Below are 22,090 nucleotides of genomic sequence, written 5' to 3'. Positions count from 1 at the left end.
CTGCAATCAAACTGTGCTCAGTTTGCAGTCTCACAGTGCATTTTATATCTCTGTGGCTGGTTTTAGAATAATGATGCCATGCTTAACACACTATAATACTGATCTAACATTTCAGCTGAAAGTGGTGCTATGCTTGTTTTGTTTGGGAAAAGAATGCCTTCTGCTTAGTGTGGTAGCAAATTGCCCTTACAGCGAAAGAGATAATTACTTGATACTCATGGAATAAATTAATTAATACTTGTGCAAATATCTGTACATTCATCCATACACAAACCCCTATATATTTATTTAATTAAAATTATATGCTCCAGAGAATGAAGAGACAGTTCAGCATGTTCAGGAATATGTTTAGACATACCTACCCCACCCCATGCACATCAGGAAGAAAACACTTAAGAGAAGATTTAGCTTTCTACATATGAGTTGTCCCATTGGAATTGTGTGAATAAAGTTAACCATAACTGTTTTGAGAACTGGGGTCCTAAAATAATACAGAGGAGTTCCAAATGCAAAAAGGTCTAGGTTTGTTTGCGCTGAAATTCTTTCATGTACTATTTCCATCCGTACACACACATTAAAATATTATAAATGTTATTGTTAAGAAAAATTTTGCTATAAACATTACTGACTATAATAAATGCCATAAACCTGGGGCAGGTCAGCAGTGTAAATAATCAGTCTTTCTATTTACCCATTTGTAGTAAGTAGGAGATCATGTAACTCATGAAATTGTAATTATCCAACATTTAATCATTTGTTTTTTACTTGAAAAGTTTGGGAAAGAATGTTTTCCTTTTGCACACTCGCATCTGTGGATGATCATTTGTTCTCCAGCTGGTGAAAACTGAGGTCCTAATTCAAAGCTTATCATCTGTGATAACATTTTTATCAGGTGACTGGTTTCACGTACTGGAAAAATCGTGCTAATGAAGAAACTATGGTTTTACATGGACCCAATAAAGGTCTTTTTTTTGTTTGTTTGCCTGATGAAAAATAGCCCTCCATTGAAGTCAAAGTTTTGTTTTACACAGGACTGCAAGATAGAAAAAATTGACTCAGTTCCAACCTGGAGCTAAACCTAAAATAGTGGAAAGAATAGTGAAGGAAAATTCCATTACTTGTTCAAAACACATTGATCTTATTTTGTGCAGCTATAATGTTAAATAAGACAAATGGGAAGAAAATAAACTGAAAAGCTGACAAAAATTAAAAATCTTTTTGAATCCCACAATATCAAAGCAATATTTCAATATGAAATTATTTTTAAGATTTTCTGAATAAAAGCCATCTTGGAAAGAGTTTCAATTTTTATAAATCAGCATATTGAAAAGCAAAGTTTCCTCAAAGTGTCTAAAAAATAGAAAATTAAGTCCTTCTTTTTAAAGTCTTTATTTTATTTAAGTCCTTATTTTTAAACACACAGAAGTGAAATATACCCCCTTAATGTTCTAATGATTCTCTATGCAGTGCGCCATAAGACTGAAAAAAAATTGATGTACCCCTTGAAATCTTTTAGGTGCTGTCAGTATGAATTTTGACATTCAGAAAATGTCATGCCTTAGCAGTATCAACAGTCAAGAGACTCAAGAAAAACTTTGGGTGTGAAAAAGGTGTGTTATAAGAGGAACTTTATTGGTAAAACAAAAGGACTAAGATTAGATGCCTCCTGATGCATAAGCAGAATTTGAAGTAATTTGTAATAACCGTGTGAACTTTAGTTTCCAAGAAAATACAATCTCCAACACATTTACAGTTGAATAGAAAGGGAGACACAATACATTTTTGTTTCAGTACACTGCACTAGTAAATCTCCAAACTGAAGTCCTAATTAATGTATGCACGAAACATTGCAGCACCTAAATCCGTCTCCTTTCAAATTACTACATACACAAAATGGAGAGTGCTCTCCTTTGCTTTTTGTTGCTCTTATCACCTTGGTTTGTTGTGGGATTTTTTTTTTTTTCCTACATTGGACCTTGCTTTTATTTGAAGAATTATTTTTCCCTGTGTATTTGGTTTCAGTGTTTGGCATATGTTTCTTATGCACGTATCACACCATGTGTAGGCCTGGACACCATCATTGGTCTAGACAATAACACTTTGTACTCATATGAGAAACTTTAGCAAAGTTTGACATATGGCAAACTTTGTACTCATATGACAAAAAGCAACTTTTTAATGTTGAAGAATATTAGAACTAGTACAGAATTGCTGTGTTCTGAGCTGACAGGCAATGAGCATTCAAAAGTAACAAATCCAATTGGAGAGGAAAATAAACATATTTAACTTGAGACATTTTGGAAAGAAAGGTTGTCAAAAAATGGACATTCAACACTTTCTGAAATACTACCTTCTTTGCACTTGATACCAAAAAAAGGCCCAGGTAATCAAAAATCTTTTTTTCTTATATTTATTTTTAATATTTAATTTTAGATTTATTAAATCTGAAAGTTGCAGACATAGTTTTTGCAAGCTCAGCATGCTCAACAAGTAACTTTGAGTACCTTTAACAAGACAAGACTGATTTTCCTATTGGGAAGATTAATTTCTCATTGCTGTTGTTGTATAAGTACAGGCCTGTTTTCCTTTGTAATAAATAAAGCTGAAGTCAACACATGTAACCACCGGTATAATACGTGCATGTTGTGAAACTTGCCCTGACTCAAATCTGTTTAATGGTTTTCCACTGAAAATTCAACATCTGCCAACACCACACAAATCTTGATAACTGATGTCATCATGAACCCATTAAGCCTTGGTTTTTAACATGTTGGGAAAACAAAGGGTTTATGGAAGACTGCTAACAGAGGGCTAAATCCTGGAGCCCTTATTCAACAGTAGGAATTGTTCTTTAAGTAAGGTGTGAGTAAGAACATCTTAAGCCTGGCAGAATGTAAGCAAGCTCTTGTTCCACATTAAATTTAATTAACAAAGCCATTCATGAAAATGACACCATAAGATATGAAACCTGTCACTGCAAATCAGCTTTCGTCACTGAGGCTGATTTGGGAATGCATGTCCTGCCACACCAGCTACTAGCTTTGATGTGTCACGGGTGTGATACTGCAAGGAAAAGTCATTTAAATAGAGGGGGAGCTTTGGAGGAGTTAGGCATTTTCCCCTAAGGATCTGAAACTTCTCAGCAGTGGCCATCCAGAGATACACATTGAATAAGAAGGTCTTCATACTAAAATCTCAAAATACGCCTTCAGGATCCCTGTAGCTGCAGCTAAGGGAAAAGCTGTGTAGTGTTGAAAGAGTAAGGAGAATCTATCCAGATAGAGGAGGAATCCCATGTTATCTCTAACATCCATACACCTGCAAAACTGATAGTGCCTATCCAGCAGTTTGTTTCCTGGGCACAGAGGTGGTTAATCAAAGTTACAGCATAAGACCTGTGGGGGAGGGAAAGTAATTTAATTAATGTGCCAGCTATCCTTGCCAAAGCTTTCACCAAGATTAGGTTCAGATTGTAAAGAAATCTCCGAGAGAAGGATAATTCTCAACACCTGCGGGGACTTTTATTAGCTGCCTGCACAGAATAGAAAACCTTATGTTAAAGTATTTTGTCTCTGCTCTACCAAACTGACCTCACATGCTTTTATCTGGCCATAACCATAAGCAGATTTTAAAGCAGGCTACAGACGAGATTGCTAATGGGCGAGTGCTCTGTGACAAATCAACTTGAATAAAGTAACCTGTGGATGGAAGCAATCATATAAAGCTGTTCAAAAGGGGATGCCATCAAAACAAGGGGAGGTTTGGGTGCACAGAGGAGGAAGAAAGTGAGGGAGATCACTAGGATCTTTAACACATCCAATGGAGGCATCTACCTAATGCAGTGTTATGCTAGATCCAGGTCCAGACCACCAGGGCAGAACCTTGGCTTTGTTAAGGTGAATAGAAAAATACCTGCAAACCTCTGGATCTTTTTCTCCTGACAAAATTTCAGCAGTGTTTTTTGTTTGTTTGTTTTGGAGTTTCTGGTTTGTGTTTGTTTGTCTATTGTTGCTTTGGGAGACTTTGTTTGTTTCTTTTTTTTTTTTCCAGAGGCAGTTAATTCTACAACATTGCAGAATAAGGTTCAAAAGTTGAATGCACAGCCACAATGCTTCTAAGGAAACAAAACCTCAGTAAACACCTGATGTGTTTAGAAACATATTGCAATAAATCTAGGAAATTATTATGTTTTGGTACTGCATAATGTAACTCCTCACTAAAAGAAATTCAAGTGAATTTAAGGAGTGTTTTTCCATATTTGGTTGTGAAATCATTTGTTTTCATCTGAAAGGAACAGTTACAACTGTCTGGTGGAGGCTTATGAAATTGTTATTCACTCTTGATACAGCGATATGTATTTTCAGCACATATAAACACAGACACGTGCATGGACACGTGCAATGCAATTTCTGCAAAGATTTGTGGCAGGAAAACATGAATTCTTAAATGTTCATCATTCCAAACACTTTTAAAAGTCTTTCTTTAATCTGTTTTATCCATTTAAATTTTATTTTTCTGTGGTTCAAAACACTCCTACCTTTTTTCTAGAGAGAAGAACAGCAAGAGGGCTCTGATTTCCATTCTTTTAGTGCTAACAAAATGAAAGTACTGGCAATTATAAAAAACATCTGTGACTTTGGAAAATATAGTAAAAATCTTTAGATTTTTCCAGAAATAATCTTGAAACATTGCCATGGGCTTTGGTGGTTGTACTTTCTGGTTGCATTTTCTTGCTCCTGTCTCAGTTGTACCAAAATTCTTTAAAATAAAATGTTAATGACCATTCACAGCCCAGTAATATCAGGTCAGATCCTCCCCTCTTCACTCAGGCTAACCAGTATCTCATTCTGCAAGAGGCTTAGTCACCTAAAGGAGTGATTATGATGATAATGAGTAAATGCCATGTATATCAGAAAACTGCAGTGACTATAAACTTTAACTCATTTCTCCTTTCATTTTTTCCTAGCAAACATTGCAAAAACAGTGAGTCACCCCAAGTATTGATTGCCCTTTACTTGAGGTGGGGTAATTTATGACACTTACCACTCACTGTGCAGGTGTTGCATTCTATAAAGAGCTGCAGGAGGTAAGAAGAGCAGAATTGTGACAGAGCCCTGCCACTTGCACACATTTGCAGAGGAGTTGCAGAATCAGATGCTCATGTCATGATCCTAAAATTCAGGAGGAAATGTCCTCCCACAGCTTCTGAGAGTATTTCCCACTGATCTAACAGCTCACAGGCCAAAGAAATTCCTGGTCAAATAAAATATATGAGTTCAGAGCTGATACTGCTTTTAACTTTCAGAAAGATGAATGCAGTCTTAGTTTCAACTAACTGTGCACACTTTAAACACTATAAATCTCTAACATTATTAGTTTTTGCAAAGCAGATAATGCAAAAAACCCAAATGCAGTGGGATATTCCTAAAGGTGTTCATGCTTGTCCAGCAAGGTAAAATTGCTGGTAGGGGTCTGAGCCACAAGCAAAAGAGCATTCCAGCACTCTCCACAATCCATATTCAAGATTATGGCCTTCTCCTGCCATTAGGTTACAACTTACAATCTTTTTAAACCTATCCCTAGGATTTTACTTTGAAAACAATTCTGTGCATGTATATGAAAGAGTACAACTATTAATCACCTTTTTAAAGACTGTACTTAAGGACTAACACATCATTTTCAGTACAATAAATATCAAAGACAGCTGTGCAGATATCTGTTAGCATTGCTGATACACGTTTCTCTAGATAAGACCTAACTGTTCATCTTATTATAGACGATGGAACTTGAAATGATGCAGGGAGCTGTAAAACGTAACACACTTTGTGTTCTGTGGAATTTGCTTGGGCCCCAGCCCTAAAGAGTACATTCATCAGAGTTTTACACCTGACTAGTTCCACCAGTTGAGAGAGGGTTACTCATGCGTATCATGTTAAATGTGAAAATAAGTGCCTGCAGGATTTTAAGGAGCAACACAGGCACTGAAAAGACAGCATAATCTTGATGGGCAAATCACAGGAATATTCCTCTACAAAAAAAAAAAAAAAAAAAAAAAAAAAAAAAAAAAAAAAAAAAGTGAGCCTGCTGTAATAGCTTCGTCAGTGCAAATTTGGCAAACAGAACCATGGAGGTTGACTGCAGTTTTTCCACTGTAAGCCTGACCTCTAACTCATTAACCTCCCACTAAAACAGTATTCACCTCATATTCAGTTATTCAAAGAACTCAAAGGAAAAGAAAACTGGAATGAAGTTTTATTCCACTTCCCTGGAAAAAGGGCAAGCCATGCCATATGTGTAAAATTTCATAAACACTAGAAAAAGATTAACAAAGAAACTATGAATGAATTATTGAATGTATTCATATAGCACCTGGATTTTATAATTTTTTAGTCCACATTAATACCATTGGATGGTAACTCTCTTTTCATATTTCATTGTTCTCACATAAATGTAAACCAATCCTCCTGAACACCAAAATTGCAAAGGTTCAATACCAATGATAAGACATGTTCATTATTTCCCTGGGTACTCACCACCTGTCCCATTGCTAACCCTGCACTCCCCAATATTTTAAGGTATTTCTGCAAACCCCACAATTACACCAAAATCACTTTTAAATCATTTCCTAGAACCTGAGTTGATGAACAGCTGTTAGTTTCGGAAGTCTTAATGGGAGCTACTTCACCAAATACTAACATTGCTTTCTATTTCATGGGATTGTGCAGAATTCAAGACAACCTAAGACTTATCCCATGGTGGTTGTTTTTGCATGGGTTTATCAGAGTCTGTCTAATTAAAGACAGTTCTATAAATAAAACATCAGGCCTTTTTTATTCTTCCTGTTATTACCCTCATTAAGACAGGATAAGAGCACAGAAAGGTCATAGTATGTGAAAAATTGTGAAGCATTAAATTAGATCCCTTACACAGGAATAAAACCAGTACTTCCCAAGTTCCTTCATGAAACTCAGATGGGTGGCTCACTGGGAAATATCCAAGCAACTAGATGAAAAACTTCACTCCAACTTCCCAAACATGTATTTGTCATTTGTTGAAGAATTTTAGGATGATTTCTTTCCTCTAGTCTTTGTATAAATCTTCTAACTAAAGCACTGAAACTTCTAAATAAGGGAGCATAGGTCCCTGCAACCTTGGAAACAAAAGATTATTTTTACTTTCCTTGATACAATGCAGTTTTTCTTATCTTAAATTTGCCTATCTCATCCTTTTACTTTAAGGTCACTGAGTTTTCAGGTTGCTCTTTGACAGTAGCAAAAGGCACCTGTAAATTGCCAATGCACACAGACTAACCAACCTCTTGCCTTTCCCCTGGTCTGAAAATTGTCTATGTAATACATCACCACCCAACTCAAAGATTTCTAACCTCTGCTTTGCTGGTTTTTGTTTAATTTCAGACAAGAGAAGACCCTGCTTGCCTTAAAGCCTGACTGGTTTCTTCCAGCCTTAGTAGCTGATGTAAAGAAAGAAAATGGTTCTTCTTACAGTTCTGAACAGTACTCTGCAAGTCGTCTTGGAGATTGGAAAGACTGTGAAGCTTTCTGGGAAGAATCTTTCCTCAGCTTTTATTTGCTCACTCCAAACAGATGTAATTAATTCTGCACAAACACAGATATGCACAACTCTTACAAGTGACTAGTTTTCAGAATCAATAGCAAAAATACAACCTATTGTGATTTGTGTTTTTAAAGCTGCATAGCAAAGGCTGATCAGCAGGGCATTCACAGTCTAGAGGCAAACCCCTTACAGAGGCAAATTACGGACTGGATGGACAGAAACAGGTTGCTACCTCTTCGTTTCTGCAGGATTTTCTCTACTGCCAGGTCCAGTTCCATAAAATACGACCTTCAAATGGAGGGGGGACTAATCCTATTCCAAGTTACATGTGCCTAATTTCAAAGCTTTATGCCTGAGTGCTATCCACATTCAGATGGACACTGCGTGTTGCTCACTCTTCATATTCATACACTTTTATTGCTTTGATTCAGTTTACAAAACAATTTATAAAAAGTTAGCTTGAGATGCTGTATTCCTGTTTCCTCCAGTAAGGTGTAGTCAGTCAGTAAATATAAGCAGTATAGTTTCTTTTTATCTTTCCTCTTCTAAGAAACGCTGGTTTATAATGGGTTAAAAATCTGCTGCTAAGCACTGGCCATTTTAAGGTGTATTCTTCTCCCCTGCTGATTTGCCCTCTGACCTTCTGGGGGCCAGGGTGGCTGCAGACTTCATTTTTACTCTATTTCCTGGTCTCTCTCCTGGCTGTGCTCTCAATGCTTCCACAGCAGATTAATGACAGCTAATAATATCTGATATATCTGGACATTGCCACATAATGAGTTGCAGTCCCACTGGGTGCCCGAAGTGTCACTACTAACAAATTCACCAGAGCAGCACATAATTAGCATGTAAAGGGAGTGATCATGCAGTAAATCTGGAGGGGAAGATGGATAGCCCATGAGGAAAAACTATAAGGGAAAACTACTATTCTTAACACTCATTGGTAAATGTATGTTTCTTGCCATGAATATTTTCTTGATAACAAACTGTGGACAGGTTACCTTTACAGTAACATTATTCCTTCCACGGCTGATAGGCAGAATTTCATTATGCCACTGCTAATGTTACAATATTTCTGCAAAATGTCACCATATGTAAATTAGAAGAGGTTAGGGTTTCCGTCTTAGTTTTCTTTCAAGATGCACTGTCCCTTTCTGCTATGGCCTAATTCCCCTTTCTACTAGTTTACAGACATGTTAACATTGATCCAACCTTGCAAAATAAAATTGGCACTGGAGTATCTTCCTTCTCCAATAGCTAAATAAGAAGGATGAAACTCCACACGTGATGGAACAATGATAGGAGAATAGAAATGAGCTTACTTGATGAGGTTTTATTCAAAGTATAACCTCTCCTGATACATCAGAATATACCCAATAAAATAAAATGGATCCATGGACAATGTGAATTACCTGACCTCATCCAAACACAGGTCCCTATCTTGTGACCATCTGGCTGACCATCACACCCCAAGTGCTGCCTGTAGTTTGGGTGTGGGCAAAGAGGCTTTCCCAAGAGGAGGAGGTCGATAAGGAGCAGATGAATTGTTCTGATGGGCTGCATTCAGCCTGAAGAGACCTAAATGGGACAGCTCTGCTCTAGTTTCAGTCATTTGTCCTCATTAGAAACCATTGCTCAGCAGCGTTAAAGAGTTCATTTCAGTTTGAAGTTGTGTCATTTACAGGCCTTTTGCTTCTTTGACATCTGTGTGGGAACACTTGCATTTAAATCTCCAGCTCTGAGGTTTATTTGAGTAATTGACCAAAATGTGATTAATTCCAAGGGCAAGGGTTCAGGTTTTTTAATTATTATTTTGCTGAACAGAGAGGCCTTTGGCCCTGACGGCTTCAGACTTTAAACTGTTCTTGTTCACGAGCCCCTTATGTCATTTGAAGGAAAAAAAAGTTAACAAGGAAGCCTCACTTAAAAAAGCAAACTGAAATCCCAAAAAACAAACAAAAGATGCTTCCTATAACAGAGATATTTTACCACGACAAACAATTACTCAAAGATGTGAAAAATGCATGTTAGTTTAGTTACATAAATTTATATAAAATTGACTAGATTTATATAGCTATATAAATTTCTAAAACCATTATAAACAAATATATCATTTATAATTTTAATAAATTATAATCTATAGTAAGTTATAATAAGTTATCTAAAGATTGCAGTTATATAAATTTATATAAATAAATAAAATCATAGTTAGTTTAGCTTAGTTTAATCTCTACAGCCTGCTTCTGCAGAGAGAGTGCTTGGCTAGGAGAGCTCTGTGATCCTCAGGCTGAGCAAGCACCAGCTGACAGAACCAATTTTATATCCAAGGCAGAAATTACACAGAGCCCAGGTACCAACCACTGTTTGTGATGCTGGTGAGCACTATTGATAAACCTTGACACTTTTAAGAGTGTGAATGGCTACTCAGCAGTGCAGGGATGCACCCTGGAAATAACAGCAGCTGCTCCTGCCCACAACTGCATTCCTGCTTCTGTCTTTAGCCAAGTGCTCATGAGCCGCACAGATCAGCTCATAACCTCCAAAATTTTCTGTGGGTTATATCTTTATGGAGTTTCATGCTGGTTTGTGTTCTGCTGAAGAATCAATTTTTGGAGTCATATAACTTTAGCTTTAAATTCTTTTTTCTAAAAGGTAGGTTTCCAAACTGGGCATATAAACCCTAGGGAATTAAAAACCGTACAGTTAATTAAAAAGCAAGCACTTTTTTTTCCTAAAATCCAGCAAGTTTTCCAACTCAGAAAGACTATTTAATTGGATATTGGAAGGACAGAAAAAAAGAAAGAAATTAAAAATCTTTAAACCTTTCCTGACAAATAACAACTTTAATTTTGAATCCCTTGTTCTATTTCCTTGTCTCTGCAATCCATATGATAACTCACAACAATTATTCAAGATTCACCTTTTCACATAATTTCTTTGAATACAAAAAGATCCAAATGAATAAAACCAAACCAAAACAAAATAAATAAAACCAAAAATTAAAACAAGGTTTATATTGTTTATCTTGTTTTTAATGAAAGAATGAAACAGCCTATCCAACTCCCACAGGGGCCTTTTTTTATGCAATCTTAATGATAATTAACTGACAGTGATTGATGGCTAGTACTGAAGTAATAGTAGATACAACTGCACAATTCCATCCAATTCGCTTTTCTATTTTTTACCAGTCCTTGTTTATTTCTGAATAATATCAAATGAATTATTTGTCCAATTATAATTTCACATTTAAAGTTCATCAGAAATGCATTTGCCCAATTGTTCTGTCACTTTGCTGACGGGGATTTCATATAGTCAGATTTCATTCTGTGTCAGGTTTAAGGAAGGCAACTACTTTTGCCTTGGAAATACATGAAAACATTCACATACATTTCCATATATTTTGTAGGCAGAAGTATTTCTGCTGGAAAATGGGCCCTGGCACACTGGGGCCGTACAGAATTTTTGAATGTGTCCATGTGGAATTATGTTGAAGGGAATATGAGTCTTTTTTAGCTTCATTTCAAAATGTTGTTGTTAGCATTGTAGTCATCTCTAGGGGTGTTTTTTATACGCCCTGAACTGTTTTTCCACAAAATCACCTTTGCTGAGAAACTCCCAGAGTCTCACATCCAACTTTGGTTTTGTTGAAACTCACAGCCTCTCATATATTGTCTAGAATGACTACGTGAAATTACTACAATATATTCTTTATTCTTCAAATCTACTGTTTTAAATAATTGTTGCCATTATGCTGGTTGTGTCAGCCTTAAAATTTTGTATACGTATCAGCTATTTTAAAAGTTTTTTGCAGAGGTCTCTTGCTTTACCAGGAAAATGGTCCAATTTGAAATGTGTATGTTACATAGAAGACCTCATGTTTTAAGTTTCTTCATCTGACAGGTGAATTCTCTCTAGTATTTTATCACTTCTTGCCTTTAAATGATATTATTTTAAGTGCTTTTTTGAAAGACTCTTTCTTTCTTTTATTGGTTGAAAGAAAAATAAGTTCTTTTTAGACATGCAGCGTTCCCTTAATGGCTTCACTGCCCTTTCAGTGTGTCATTACATATAACAAAATGTACACACAATGCATCCCTTGGGAGTTGAAGCTTATCACGGTGCAGTACTTTCAAAGTGAGTGTTTTATACCATTTGGCACCCTGAGGACATGTGAGGTGACACCACTGATCTCTCAGGAGAGACCTCACTGATTTCTTACTGCTCTTGCTGATGAAGAAATTAGTCAATAACTATATTTTGTAAATTCGAGCAGCCGTTTCTTTCTTTCTCTCTCTCCCGTAAGACAGAGGCTGTGGTAAAACTGCATCTGCCTGGGCCTCAAGGCATGTTCAGTTCTTGCCTACCTTTATGCCCTCCTTGATGAGAGTAACAAATCAAGTTCAAGCATCCTGTACTGAGGGATCCTTCACTAGCCAGACACTGCTAAGCCCTGACTAGTAGGTAAGACTTTCATGGAGGTCTATCAACAAGTCTCAATCATCCATACAGGTTATTGCTCAGGGACAAGGGACACCTCTTTCTGCCCAGGGGCTGCCTGCTGTCACTGAAGCATCCTTTTCCAATACAATCAGTGATCATTTGACACACAGGGGACTTCTAGACTTCCAGGATTATGGCCAATAAACCTTCCCCACTAAGAGAACAACAACCAGTGGCCATGAATCATGCATTTTTCAAGCACTAGAGAAGATGGGCAATACATAAATACCTCCTTATTTTTGAGGGATGCTTTCCTTAAGAATAAGCTGGGAAGTGTTGGTCTGTGCACAAGAAAACATATCCCTGCCTCATGCAGAAATGACATAGTTTCACTGCTTCAGAGACAACTACAAATGGAAAAAAAATATTGCAAGAAAACTGAAGGTGTTCTGTTGGGTTTTTTCCCATTCAACTGAAGGAACAAAGCAGCAACAACAAATGATTTTGTGTCAAAAGAAGCCTTCCTTCCAAGTGACCTGAAATTAAACATTTCCTTGTCACACATTGTGAGCAAAGTAAGGGACACAAAATCATAGAATGGTTTCAGTTGGAAGGGACCTTAAAGACCATTAAACTTTTTTTAAACAATGAGAAGCAGTACAAATAGGAAAGGCTGAGGGGCTCCACTCCACTTCCCCCAATTTAAAACATTAGAGCAATTCTGAAATCTCTGAGCAAATGGGTGACTGTGGTGATCTGTTTACCCACTGCTTCTCTTACCCCACACTGTTCCCCCAGCTTTCCCCTGCCCCTAGCCCTGGCCATTCCCTCCGGTTCTCCCTATTGGTTCCTGTACCCAACTCCGCCCATGTACCGCCCCTGCGATCGGACAAAACCCTCTCTCTGCCTCTGGAAGTCACCGGGACAAGATGTGACCATTAAGGGTCCTCTGAAACCCTCATGGAGAGACCCTTCTCGCCTCCTTTGCCATCACTGGGTTGTAGAGCTGACAGCTAGCCAGAGCAAGAGAGCGGAGCTGTCCGAAATGGACTATGGGAGGGCGAAATGGTCGCACTGCCCTAAGCAGCTCTGCTGAGCTCTCAGGGAAAGCTGCAGCTTGCTAAACCAAACCTAGCACTGCAACACGTGACTTAAGTTCAAAACCCATCAGGTAAAGATAGAAAAGGAACTAAGCACTTCCAAGTCCTAACCTCTGTGATGCTGGAAGGGTTGAGAGGCCAGGCCAGCTACATACTCTGCACTCTGCACATAAGCAGTTTCTTCATCAGAGAAAATTACTCATGAATATGACACGAATCAGTACTTTTCAACAGGCTTTCTTCTGATTTTATGTACACCCACATATAATATCTGTGTAAGTAACATCAGAAACATACAGTAATGGAGACACTCATCTGATTATAAATAATTTGTTATCTGACACAATCTCAAGTTTCTTCACAACAAGCAAGAATTATAAAATGCATCCAAGACTTATGGAAAGAATGATATATTTATATTCCATGGTACTTCATATATGACAACACCTGAGATTATTTTTAGATCTAATGCCACAGGGTAAAAGACAACATTAATTTTGTGCTGATAGGCCATTATAAAACAAAATAGCAGTTAGACTGACCTTCCAGATCCTATGTTGTACTATCTCTTGATCTCCCAAAAGCATGAGTATAGATTTATAAACTTCTGTCAGTGGGACCACCTTCATGTTTTGATACTTTCGGCTTCAAGTAAAGCCAGTTATCAAAGTACTTCTTGGTAAGATATGGAGTTTACAAAAGGCTTCATGGGTTTCAGGATAGAATCTAATTTACCTATACAAGTAGTTGTTCTGCTGCAGAACCTAGAGAGACCATCTTATACTGCAGAATCATGACTGTTCTCTTCACTGCCTAAATCAGACTTTAGCTTTTCTGTTCAAGTCTTAGGTCCACAGAACAAGGAACGATGAAAGACAAGGGACTTAATCTCACTGTGTCTTGTCTGGGTAATTTAGAGGAAAATGTTTGAAAGTAGAAAGCAGATACCAAGCCACACTGGAAACAGTAGCATTGATGTGCACTAAAGAGCAATGTGAAAGGAGAGCAAGAAGTTAGATATTCCAGTGCCTAGTTTTGGACTTTCATTTCTGAAGATTTGGACCAGGCCAGTTCTCCTAGTTCCTGTTGCATGTTTCTGCCATGCAAGCAGTGGAAAATGAACATATCAGCTATGGACAACCTGAAAGAGACCAAGAACTCTGTTGTGACCCTAGTTCAATTTGCAGAGCTGAGATTTTACGGATAAAAAGAGGACAGTCCTCCAACTCACGTACCAGAAAAATCAACAACACCCAAAGCCTATGTCATTTTTCCTGGGAAGTTTCTTTTCAAAACAGAAGTATTTAGCTAAAGGCATTTCCTTCTCTTTGAATTTTTGATAGGTCTGGAAGAGAACTCTCCTATTTGAAGCAGAATGCTCACAGGATCACAAAAATGTCTCCTCCAATAATGGGAACAGAGTTTATTTCTACCTCCCTTTATCCCATGCAGTTTCAGGCCAGGTTTTCTAACAGTTTGAAGGTTGTTATAAGGCAAGCAACCAGCCTCTTTCCAGAGTGGACAAATTAACTGATTAAAACCCCTGCTGCTGTCATGACTCTGTATACACAATTCTATTCTTACTGGACACTTTGCTTGCCAAAATAATATCTAGGTAGGTACAGAAGTTCTATACCCATCTGTACAGGCACCCATGAATTTTGAACCACCATTGCTTTGCCATCATGTTATATGGGGGAATTGGAAGAATGGAAAACAGCCTCTACTAAACTTGGTGATTCATTTAAACAAGCTTTGTTTCAGTAAAGCAAAATTTGTACCAGTCTACATCCCAATTACCTCAGACAAATCTGCCATGATTTGTAATTACATTATTATTTTAAATTAATCCATCCATGAATTACAGTTGTCTTTTGTTTATTCACTTGTTTAGGCCAGTCTAAAAAAATGAGCAAAGCTTTCAACCATTCATAATAAAGGCAAAATGACCAAAAAGACCGACTTTTTTTTTTTTAGTTTGCATTAATGAGTTCATCCCAAAATATATATGCAATAATAGAGGAAATTAAGTTATAAATGCAGGGATGTGCTCCAAGACACCATGAAAATCTGCATGCAAATGCATAATAATCACAAATCTACATTATTACAATATTAAAAAATACCTACAATTAAATTATCATGTGGAAATAATCATAATATTATTGGAAACTCAATTATTGTGGCAACCCTTGTTGGGGAATTAGCAGGCTATGGCAAAGGCAAGTCAGACCTGAATTCATCAAATATATATTATCACAATATTACATGTTCACTTCGATTCCATGCAAAGACAAACATCCTCACTCACTAGTATCTGCTCAATGCATTTGTATTATTCATGAACAACTCTGTGATCTATTATACATACAAAACTGATTGTACGCTGCTTGCCTGAGGCTACAATGCAGAGACACAGAATTAATTTTATTATATACACATGCATGATAATTGTGTAGAATTCGGTCAAATATCAAACTCTGCTCCTGTGCTCCATTATTTTACTTTCCAAAAAGAGGTCTAAGGTCAGCAGCAATTTCTCTTTGGTGACAGTGAAACTCTTTGTCATTTAGAGTAGAAAGTTCCTGGGTACTAACGAGCCTGGTGCTGTGATGAATGGTCACACATTCCCTTTCCTTTCCAACCCCCACTCATCAAAGGGAGAATGGAACTTTTATTGAGATTCTCAAGAATTCCTTGCCTCTCATGCACACAGAAGTCACTTTGGGCTGTGGATTTGGAGATTTCATTTGTCAGAGATGGAGGAAACTTTTTCATTTGTTTTGTAGACTTGGCTAAAATTGTGTGAGAAGATGATAAATACAATTAGGGAAACTTACTTGCAGCTGTGAGAACCTTTGTTATTTCAAAACATTTTAGTAAAACCTCTAAAAATGTTTTCACAGAGCCCTCTCCTCTGCTTCAAGTTTTCACTAAATTATAAAAAAACAAACAACTAACTTCCCTTTCTTTAATAGCACAAGGGATTTATGGGAAGGCCTTCTCAAAATGTAGAAAAGCCAGAAAGACAAAGATTAGTGCCATACAAGATATTTGTAATTGTTTGAAGACACTAGGAGAGAAAAATGCATCAAAATTGAGAAGGAACATGTACAAGGCATACTTCAAAGTCCTGACATGGATTCAAATGACATTGAAGGTCAGCAGGACACTCACCTTCAATACATTACAATTTAGGTAGAAGCCAGAGTTAGGGGAGTAAGTTGTGTGTATAAATTTTGGCAAAAATAACTACCATCATTCAACTTCAGTGATGGGTATCCGCTCCCACAGTGCACAAACAACTCTTAGTATGCATCTAGCCTAATGATCCAAAAGAGTTTTTTCAGGAATGAGAAGAAGTAAAAGGTTATTCTTAACTGAGAAAAGAAACTGTTCAGTGTGACATTCTCCATGCCGCATTAAAATCAAACCCTGAAACATCTTGTCCTTGTAGTTCCACTCCTATTCTCCATCCACCATCCAGGCACTTAGCTATCACACTTTGAATCTCTGAGCTTTAAAAATGAAGAACACTTACTCCTTGCCCAGTGCATTTGGAGTATGGTCCCACGCGAGCATATCCCAAACCCATCTTTGCATTACTGCCCTGCTTTCAACAGTCATAAGCAAAAGGGGCTCTCCAAAGCATTTATATTCTAGATTCATAACATTTATAGAAATAAACTGTGACAAGGACTCTAAAGAGTTTCTCCAAGTCTACTCATCATCCAGGGATGATCTAAACAACCTCATCTTTAAATCTATGTTTTGTATGCTTATGTCATCACCAGAGTCCATAATTTTCACAGTTCCAAGGACAAGGCAGGGTGATCTGCATTTAGTAGTACATGACTTGTAAGTTTACCACAACATCATTAATTTACTTCAAACCCATCAAATCTTCACTGTCCTAATTAAAAAATATGACAGACGCATAAGAAAATCTCAGGAAGGGGGAACTGAACAAATCTATTGCATAGCTACATCACAAAAGGTAGTAAGTGAACGTGTTAAGGGGACTGTTTATCTTGGCTGACTCAGGGCCATCAACAACCGAAACAGCAAAAACATGGTTCTGACCAGTCTCCAGGGCAGCAGTTTAGCTAACTGAAATGCTGGAGATGCAGAAGAAAAGCACTTGTGTTAAAGAACATCTCAGTAATGCATTTTGTCCCTTAAGTATATATAACTCCATTCTGTTCTTGAATATTTCTGATTTTAAGTTGGCACAAGCTACAACTTTTTTAGTGTTAGCAACTATTCCAAGAGGGCTGACACCTTTTAAATATTCCACTCTTTCACAGTAAACCCATGATTATTTTCTGCCATGTCAGAAATAGGTGAGCAGCAGGACCTTACGGTTCAGGCAGCATCATTTACCTTCAACCTTTGCTGTAAAAGTACACAAGTTGTAAGGTTGCAGGGAAGATTTCTCCCGGAGATTGTTCGTTTGGCAGGCTCTGGAAGTCAGTAAGGTAATGGGGAGAAAGGCCCTACTGAAAATGCTTGTTTTGGCATCATTACCCCAGTTCCTGTGAGGGCCATGAGTTGAATTCAGATAAAAATACAAATTCTAAGAAATTTCATTGGACCTCACCCAAACTACCAAACCCCTTAAGAACATGAGGAAATCAAACAATATGAGACGAACCACTTTTATTCAACCTGAGACTGTTGCTCAGTCTGATATGCCTGAAAAAACCTCCATGAGTTACCCATGGTATTCTGGAACTTTCTCACTGGCCTTCCACTCCCAAAATACAGTAAAACATACAAGGAAAAAAAAAAACATAGCACATTTTCCAAGCTTCTAAAATAAACTCATTTTAAAAATCATATTGCTTCTAACTGTTTTTTCCAACTCCACTTATTAGTAACCACACTAGAAGCACCAGCTAAAAAGTAAATTCTTGCAAAGACTGATGTTATTTCCTCAGTTAATATTTATTTTGCTTGTATCCATAGAAGTACTACATGGAAAGAGTGTGTACACACACAATAACTCTTGGCTTCATTTTCCTACCAGCTATGAGACAGCGTTGCTCATGCACAAATCTTTCTGTATTTAATATTCATAATGCAGAACATCTACTGATCCCAGTTAGGATCAAGAAATTTTTTGAGGTGTTGTACAAAACAAAGTCTATCACTGTTCCGCCACAAAGAATTTACAGTTGGACAGATTGACAGACTAACTATTTCTGCACTGGCTGTTAGAAGTATTTCTTGATCTTATTCTAGTCACTCCTTAATGCAAATATAACACTATAGGTAACTCTATGCAGTAATGTAGGGCACTCTTGCAGCAAATATAGGACAATGCTGTACTTCAGCAGCTACTGAGGAAAAACAGTTACTCTGTTTTAACAGGGTTTTTTGTAGTTTGGGGGCGGTGTTATATTTTCATTGATCTATTTTATTCAGTGGAAAGTTACATGATAGTATTAGTCAACCTGAATACACTTTAAAAAATAATTGGTTTTCAGTTCAAAAGAAAAGTTGGCTAACATTAACAACAATATTCATTTTGACTGTCTTCCTAATGGAAACAATTTGACATTTGGTTTCAAAATTCAGCAATTTTTTGAGATGTGACCCTTCCCCAATATATCTTTCCCCAAAGGAGGTGACATCACAGTGGTTTGCTTGTACTTGGTTCACAAAACAATTACTCTTAACTAGTGACAAAAAGGCTTTTCTAGTTCAAGAAGTATGGGGGTGAAAAAAATTTTAAAATCTTTACATAGCCCTATTGGCCATGATCAACTCCTTTATTCCTTCTTGAGAGGCACGTGAAGAAAGAACAGGTTACCTCTGAGGTGAGTTTAGTATTTAAGCATTCTTTGGGAATCCTGCACTGCTGAGAGAGAACAGCTTTCCCAAGGCTGAGCAGAGAGCTAGATGGGATCAGAGCTCAGGAGTAATGCTTCCCAGTCACATGCGACCACCAGCTCTCTTCTGTAGCCCACTAAAGGCCTCTGGCAACCTGAATTCCCCAAATGAGGCAGTAGAGGATGCTCCTTCAAATATCTCCTTGATGCCAAGGATGTTTCTATGGTAATTCTGCATTCAAAGTTACTGGTTCGTGCTGCATGAGAGGCTGCACAAGGGCCCAAGGAAATGAATGAACCTATCTAAGGTTGTGCATACCCAGGGGGCTTCCATAATTTTGGGTGCACAGAAATACAAAGATGGAATAATGACAATGTTGTGCTGCACTTCATTTGTTGAATTACTTCAGTACCTTGTTCGCAGATGTGTGCATGTGAATCTAATCAACCAAACTCCTCATAGACAGCAGAGATTATTTTGAGAGATTATTCCTGCTTCTGCTACAGAAAAAGAAGCACCAGTCTTTCACAACCTCTTGAATACAGGGAGGTGCGTGTGCACGCATACACGAATACACATATACCCCTCTCTCTATATGCACCAAAAGAAAGGTGAGAATAACAATTTTCCTATATATAACACATTCTCATAAAGATAGGATGATTAAAAGCAGACCTGCCTTTTCATGCAGAAAAAAACCCACACCAAAACCTGTTTGATTGTTTATCTAGTTAATCAATTATATAAAAGAAAAGAAAACAAAAACAATGGGGAAAGGAAAGCTGGCATGATCAGAAATATATTTGAAAAAAAATGTGATTTCTCCATATCCCTTGAAATCCTAGAAAAGGAAACTTTTTTGTACCTTTTCTTCTTGAAACATATTTTGCTTCCGATTCTAAAACAGCACGTTCAACTATTCAATTTGCTGTTCAATAATAGTGACTCACATTGCCTTTTAAATGCATACAAAAAAGTTGCATCTTTTTGTTTTCATTTTCCCTGCGTGTTTGTTACATACTGACATCAAATTCCCTGCAGGCATCCTAACCTTGCAATTGGAGAAACAGCGCTCCAGGGTTTTCCACATGTCTAATACACCTGGATAAAAAGTGCTAATTGTCACCAACTTCCATTAAATGACAGCAGTAAGGCACAAAATATGCTTGATTTGCAGATGCTAGTGCCACTGGGACTTAGCAGCAGATTAATAATTGTGCAGACCTTGAACATTCCCCTGGCACTGCCAGCCTGGGTTTCCAGTGCAAGTGTCAGACTACAAGGCCTTTGTTTTTAGCTTACTTTCCTGAGGAAATCAGACTTAGGCATTTTCACTCCTTTACTCTGTGTGTTTGGCTGGCCTACCTTCCCACTATAATTTCTGGTTAATCTGAATAAATTTTAAAGGAAAGTAGAGGTTGCAAACATACAGTGTCCTTAGCAGTTTTGTGAAAAACAGCCAGCTAGGTAGATATAATCAAGCCTGAGATAAGTGTTTCAAATATCCTGGCTTTTTAGATTCAGGTATTCTTGCAGACAAATAAACCCTAATTCTGTTCAAATTTTGTTGGCGCTGAAATTAGAAGGGACATGTGCCATATCACATATTCAGCAGGCAGCAACCTTGCATCCAGGCACCTTTACAGATCAGGTGACAGACTAGGTTCCCAGTTTGAGGTGATTTTTTTCTTTTTACAAACCTATATGGCAAAAAAATCCTTTTCGCCTTGAGGCTTTGAGTGGGCATCAGGAGTCAGCTTCTTGCACAGGTTCACCCTTGCTCTTTTTTCCTCCAGATAAATTCAGGGGCCAACGCTTTACCTTCTCTCCTCTTTTCTTGCTCTGCTGCTGCTGCTGCTGTTTCCTCTCCACTCTTGGCGCACACGAGGACGCCACCCCTATGGCACGCAAGCTTACTGGCAGCTCTGGTGGCATTGCAAAGCTCATTTCTGCAAGCAGCAACATGATTATGGTGAAGGTGAGGGTGAGATTGAGCAAATGTGTTTCAACACTTCTTTCTTTGTATTTATCACTGTGCCATAGCATTCCTGCAGCCTGGCCTGCTGCTGCTCCAGCTGCCTATGCAAACTCCTGATGGAGCGCAACAGCAGGAGCCGTCGGTACATAGCTAGCTGGAGACGGTACTTTTCCTTTTCCTCCTTTTTCTTATTTTCTAAGGCCTCCGCTACTTTTGTGGTCTTCATCCAAATCACACGGCCCAAACTGCAAGAGGCCACACTGCCCTTAGTGCCGCTCCGTGCCTGCTGTGTGTGGCAGTCTCCGGGGTCAGTCCCAGCCTTCAGGGCCTTGCTGGCCTCAGCGGGCACCCTTAGGGCCTGCAGCACCTCTGAACTCCATTCGCCATCACAGCAGGGGCTTTTGGAGTGCAGGGAGGCAACGTTCACAGGCAGCAGGTTATCAGCTGCCTCAGGACATGAGGAGGCATCTAAAGATGCATCTACAGCTGCCAGAGGATGCTCAGCCAGCCCCGCGGCTGTCCTCTGTGCCTGGCCACCACTAACTGTCTCTGGGCCAGTCAGGGCTTTTACCTGGGCCACTGCCCTGCTGGAGAGGACAGACAGTCTTTCTGGCACCGCTGAGCTTCCCTCGTCTTCATTAAGGCCGTCTAGCAAAGGGCTGGCAGAGAAATCAGGGGATGCTGTTAAAGCACCATGAGTCGGAAATCTGTCTTCATCATCACTGCTGTTTTGGATCTCCTCTTCATCTCTTGATATTCCAGTTGCTGTCTCAGCCATTTAATGCATGAGCTACAGAAACTTTCTGTGGACAAAGTGGAAGTAAAAGGATTTCATTTCCCCATACACACAGAGAGAAGCCCAGTGCAGAGTGACATTTGAAGAAAGAACCTCTTTTTATATTTAAGCAATGGACCTATTACTTTTCTAATAAAGCACAACCCTTGGGTCACTTCAGGCCATTTCTTGTGATTTGCATTAGATGTTCTTCGAGACACAACATTAATCCAATAATAATTAAAATGATATACTGTACTATTAACATTCTCAAATCTTTAAAGGCAAGTAATCTATCCCTGCAGCACTGGCTGTGCTGACTAATTAAACAGAATACAGTTGTAAATGGGCATTGTAAGCACTTCTCCCATTTAAGAGCACAGGTCT

General features: G+C 38.2%; 1 protein-coding gene across 1 annotated transcript; it reads right to left on the bottom strand.

The window, feature by feature from the left end:
• Nucleotides 1-20,917: 20,917 nt before the first annotated feature.
• On the bottom strand, nt 20,918-21,706 carry LOC309578575 (uncharacterized protein; the record flags this gene model as incomplete). Its single annotated transcript, XM_082291315.1, has 1 exon — nt 20,918-21,706. One exon carries the CDS (start codon nt 21,704-21,706, stop codon nt 20,918-20,920), a length of 789 nt encoding a protein of 262 aa, XP_082147441.1.
• Nucleotides 21,707-22,090: the final 384 nt, after the last annotated feature.

Source organism: Coloeus monedula, assembly GCF_965178545.1.
Source record: "Coloeus monedula genome assembly, chromosome: 1".
NCBI lineage: Eukaryota > Metazoa > Chordata > Aves > Passeriformes > Corvidae > Coloeus > Coloeus monedula.
This window is presented reverse-complemented; position numbering and strand designations above follow the sequence as displayed.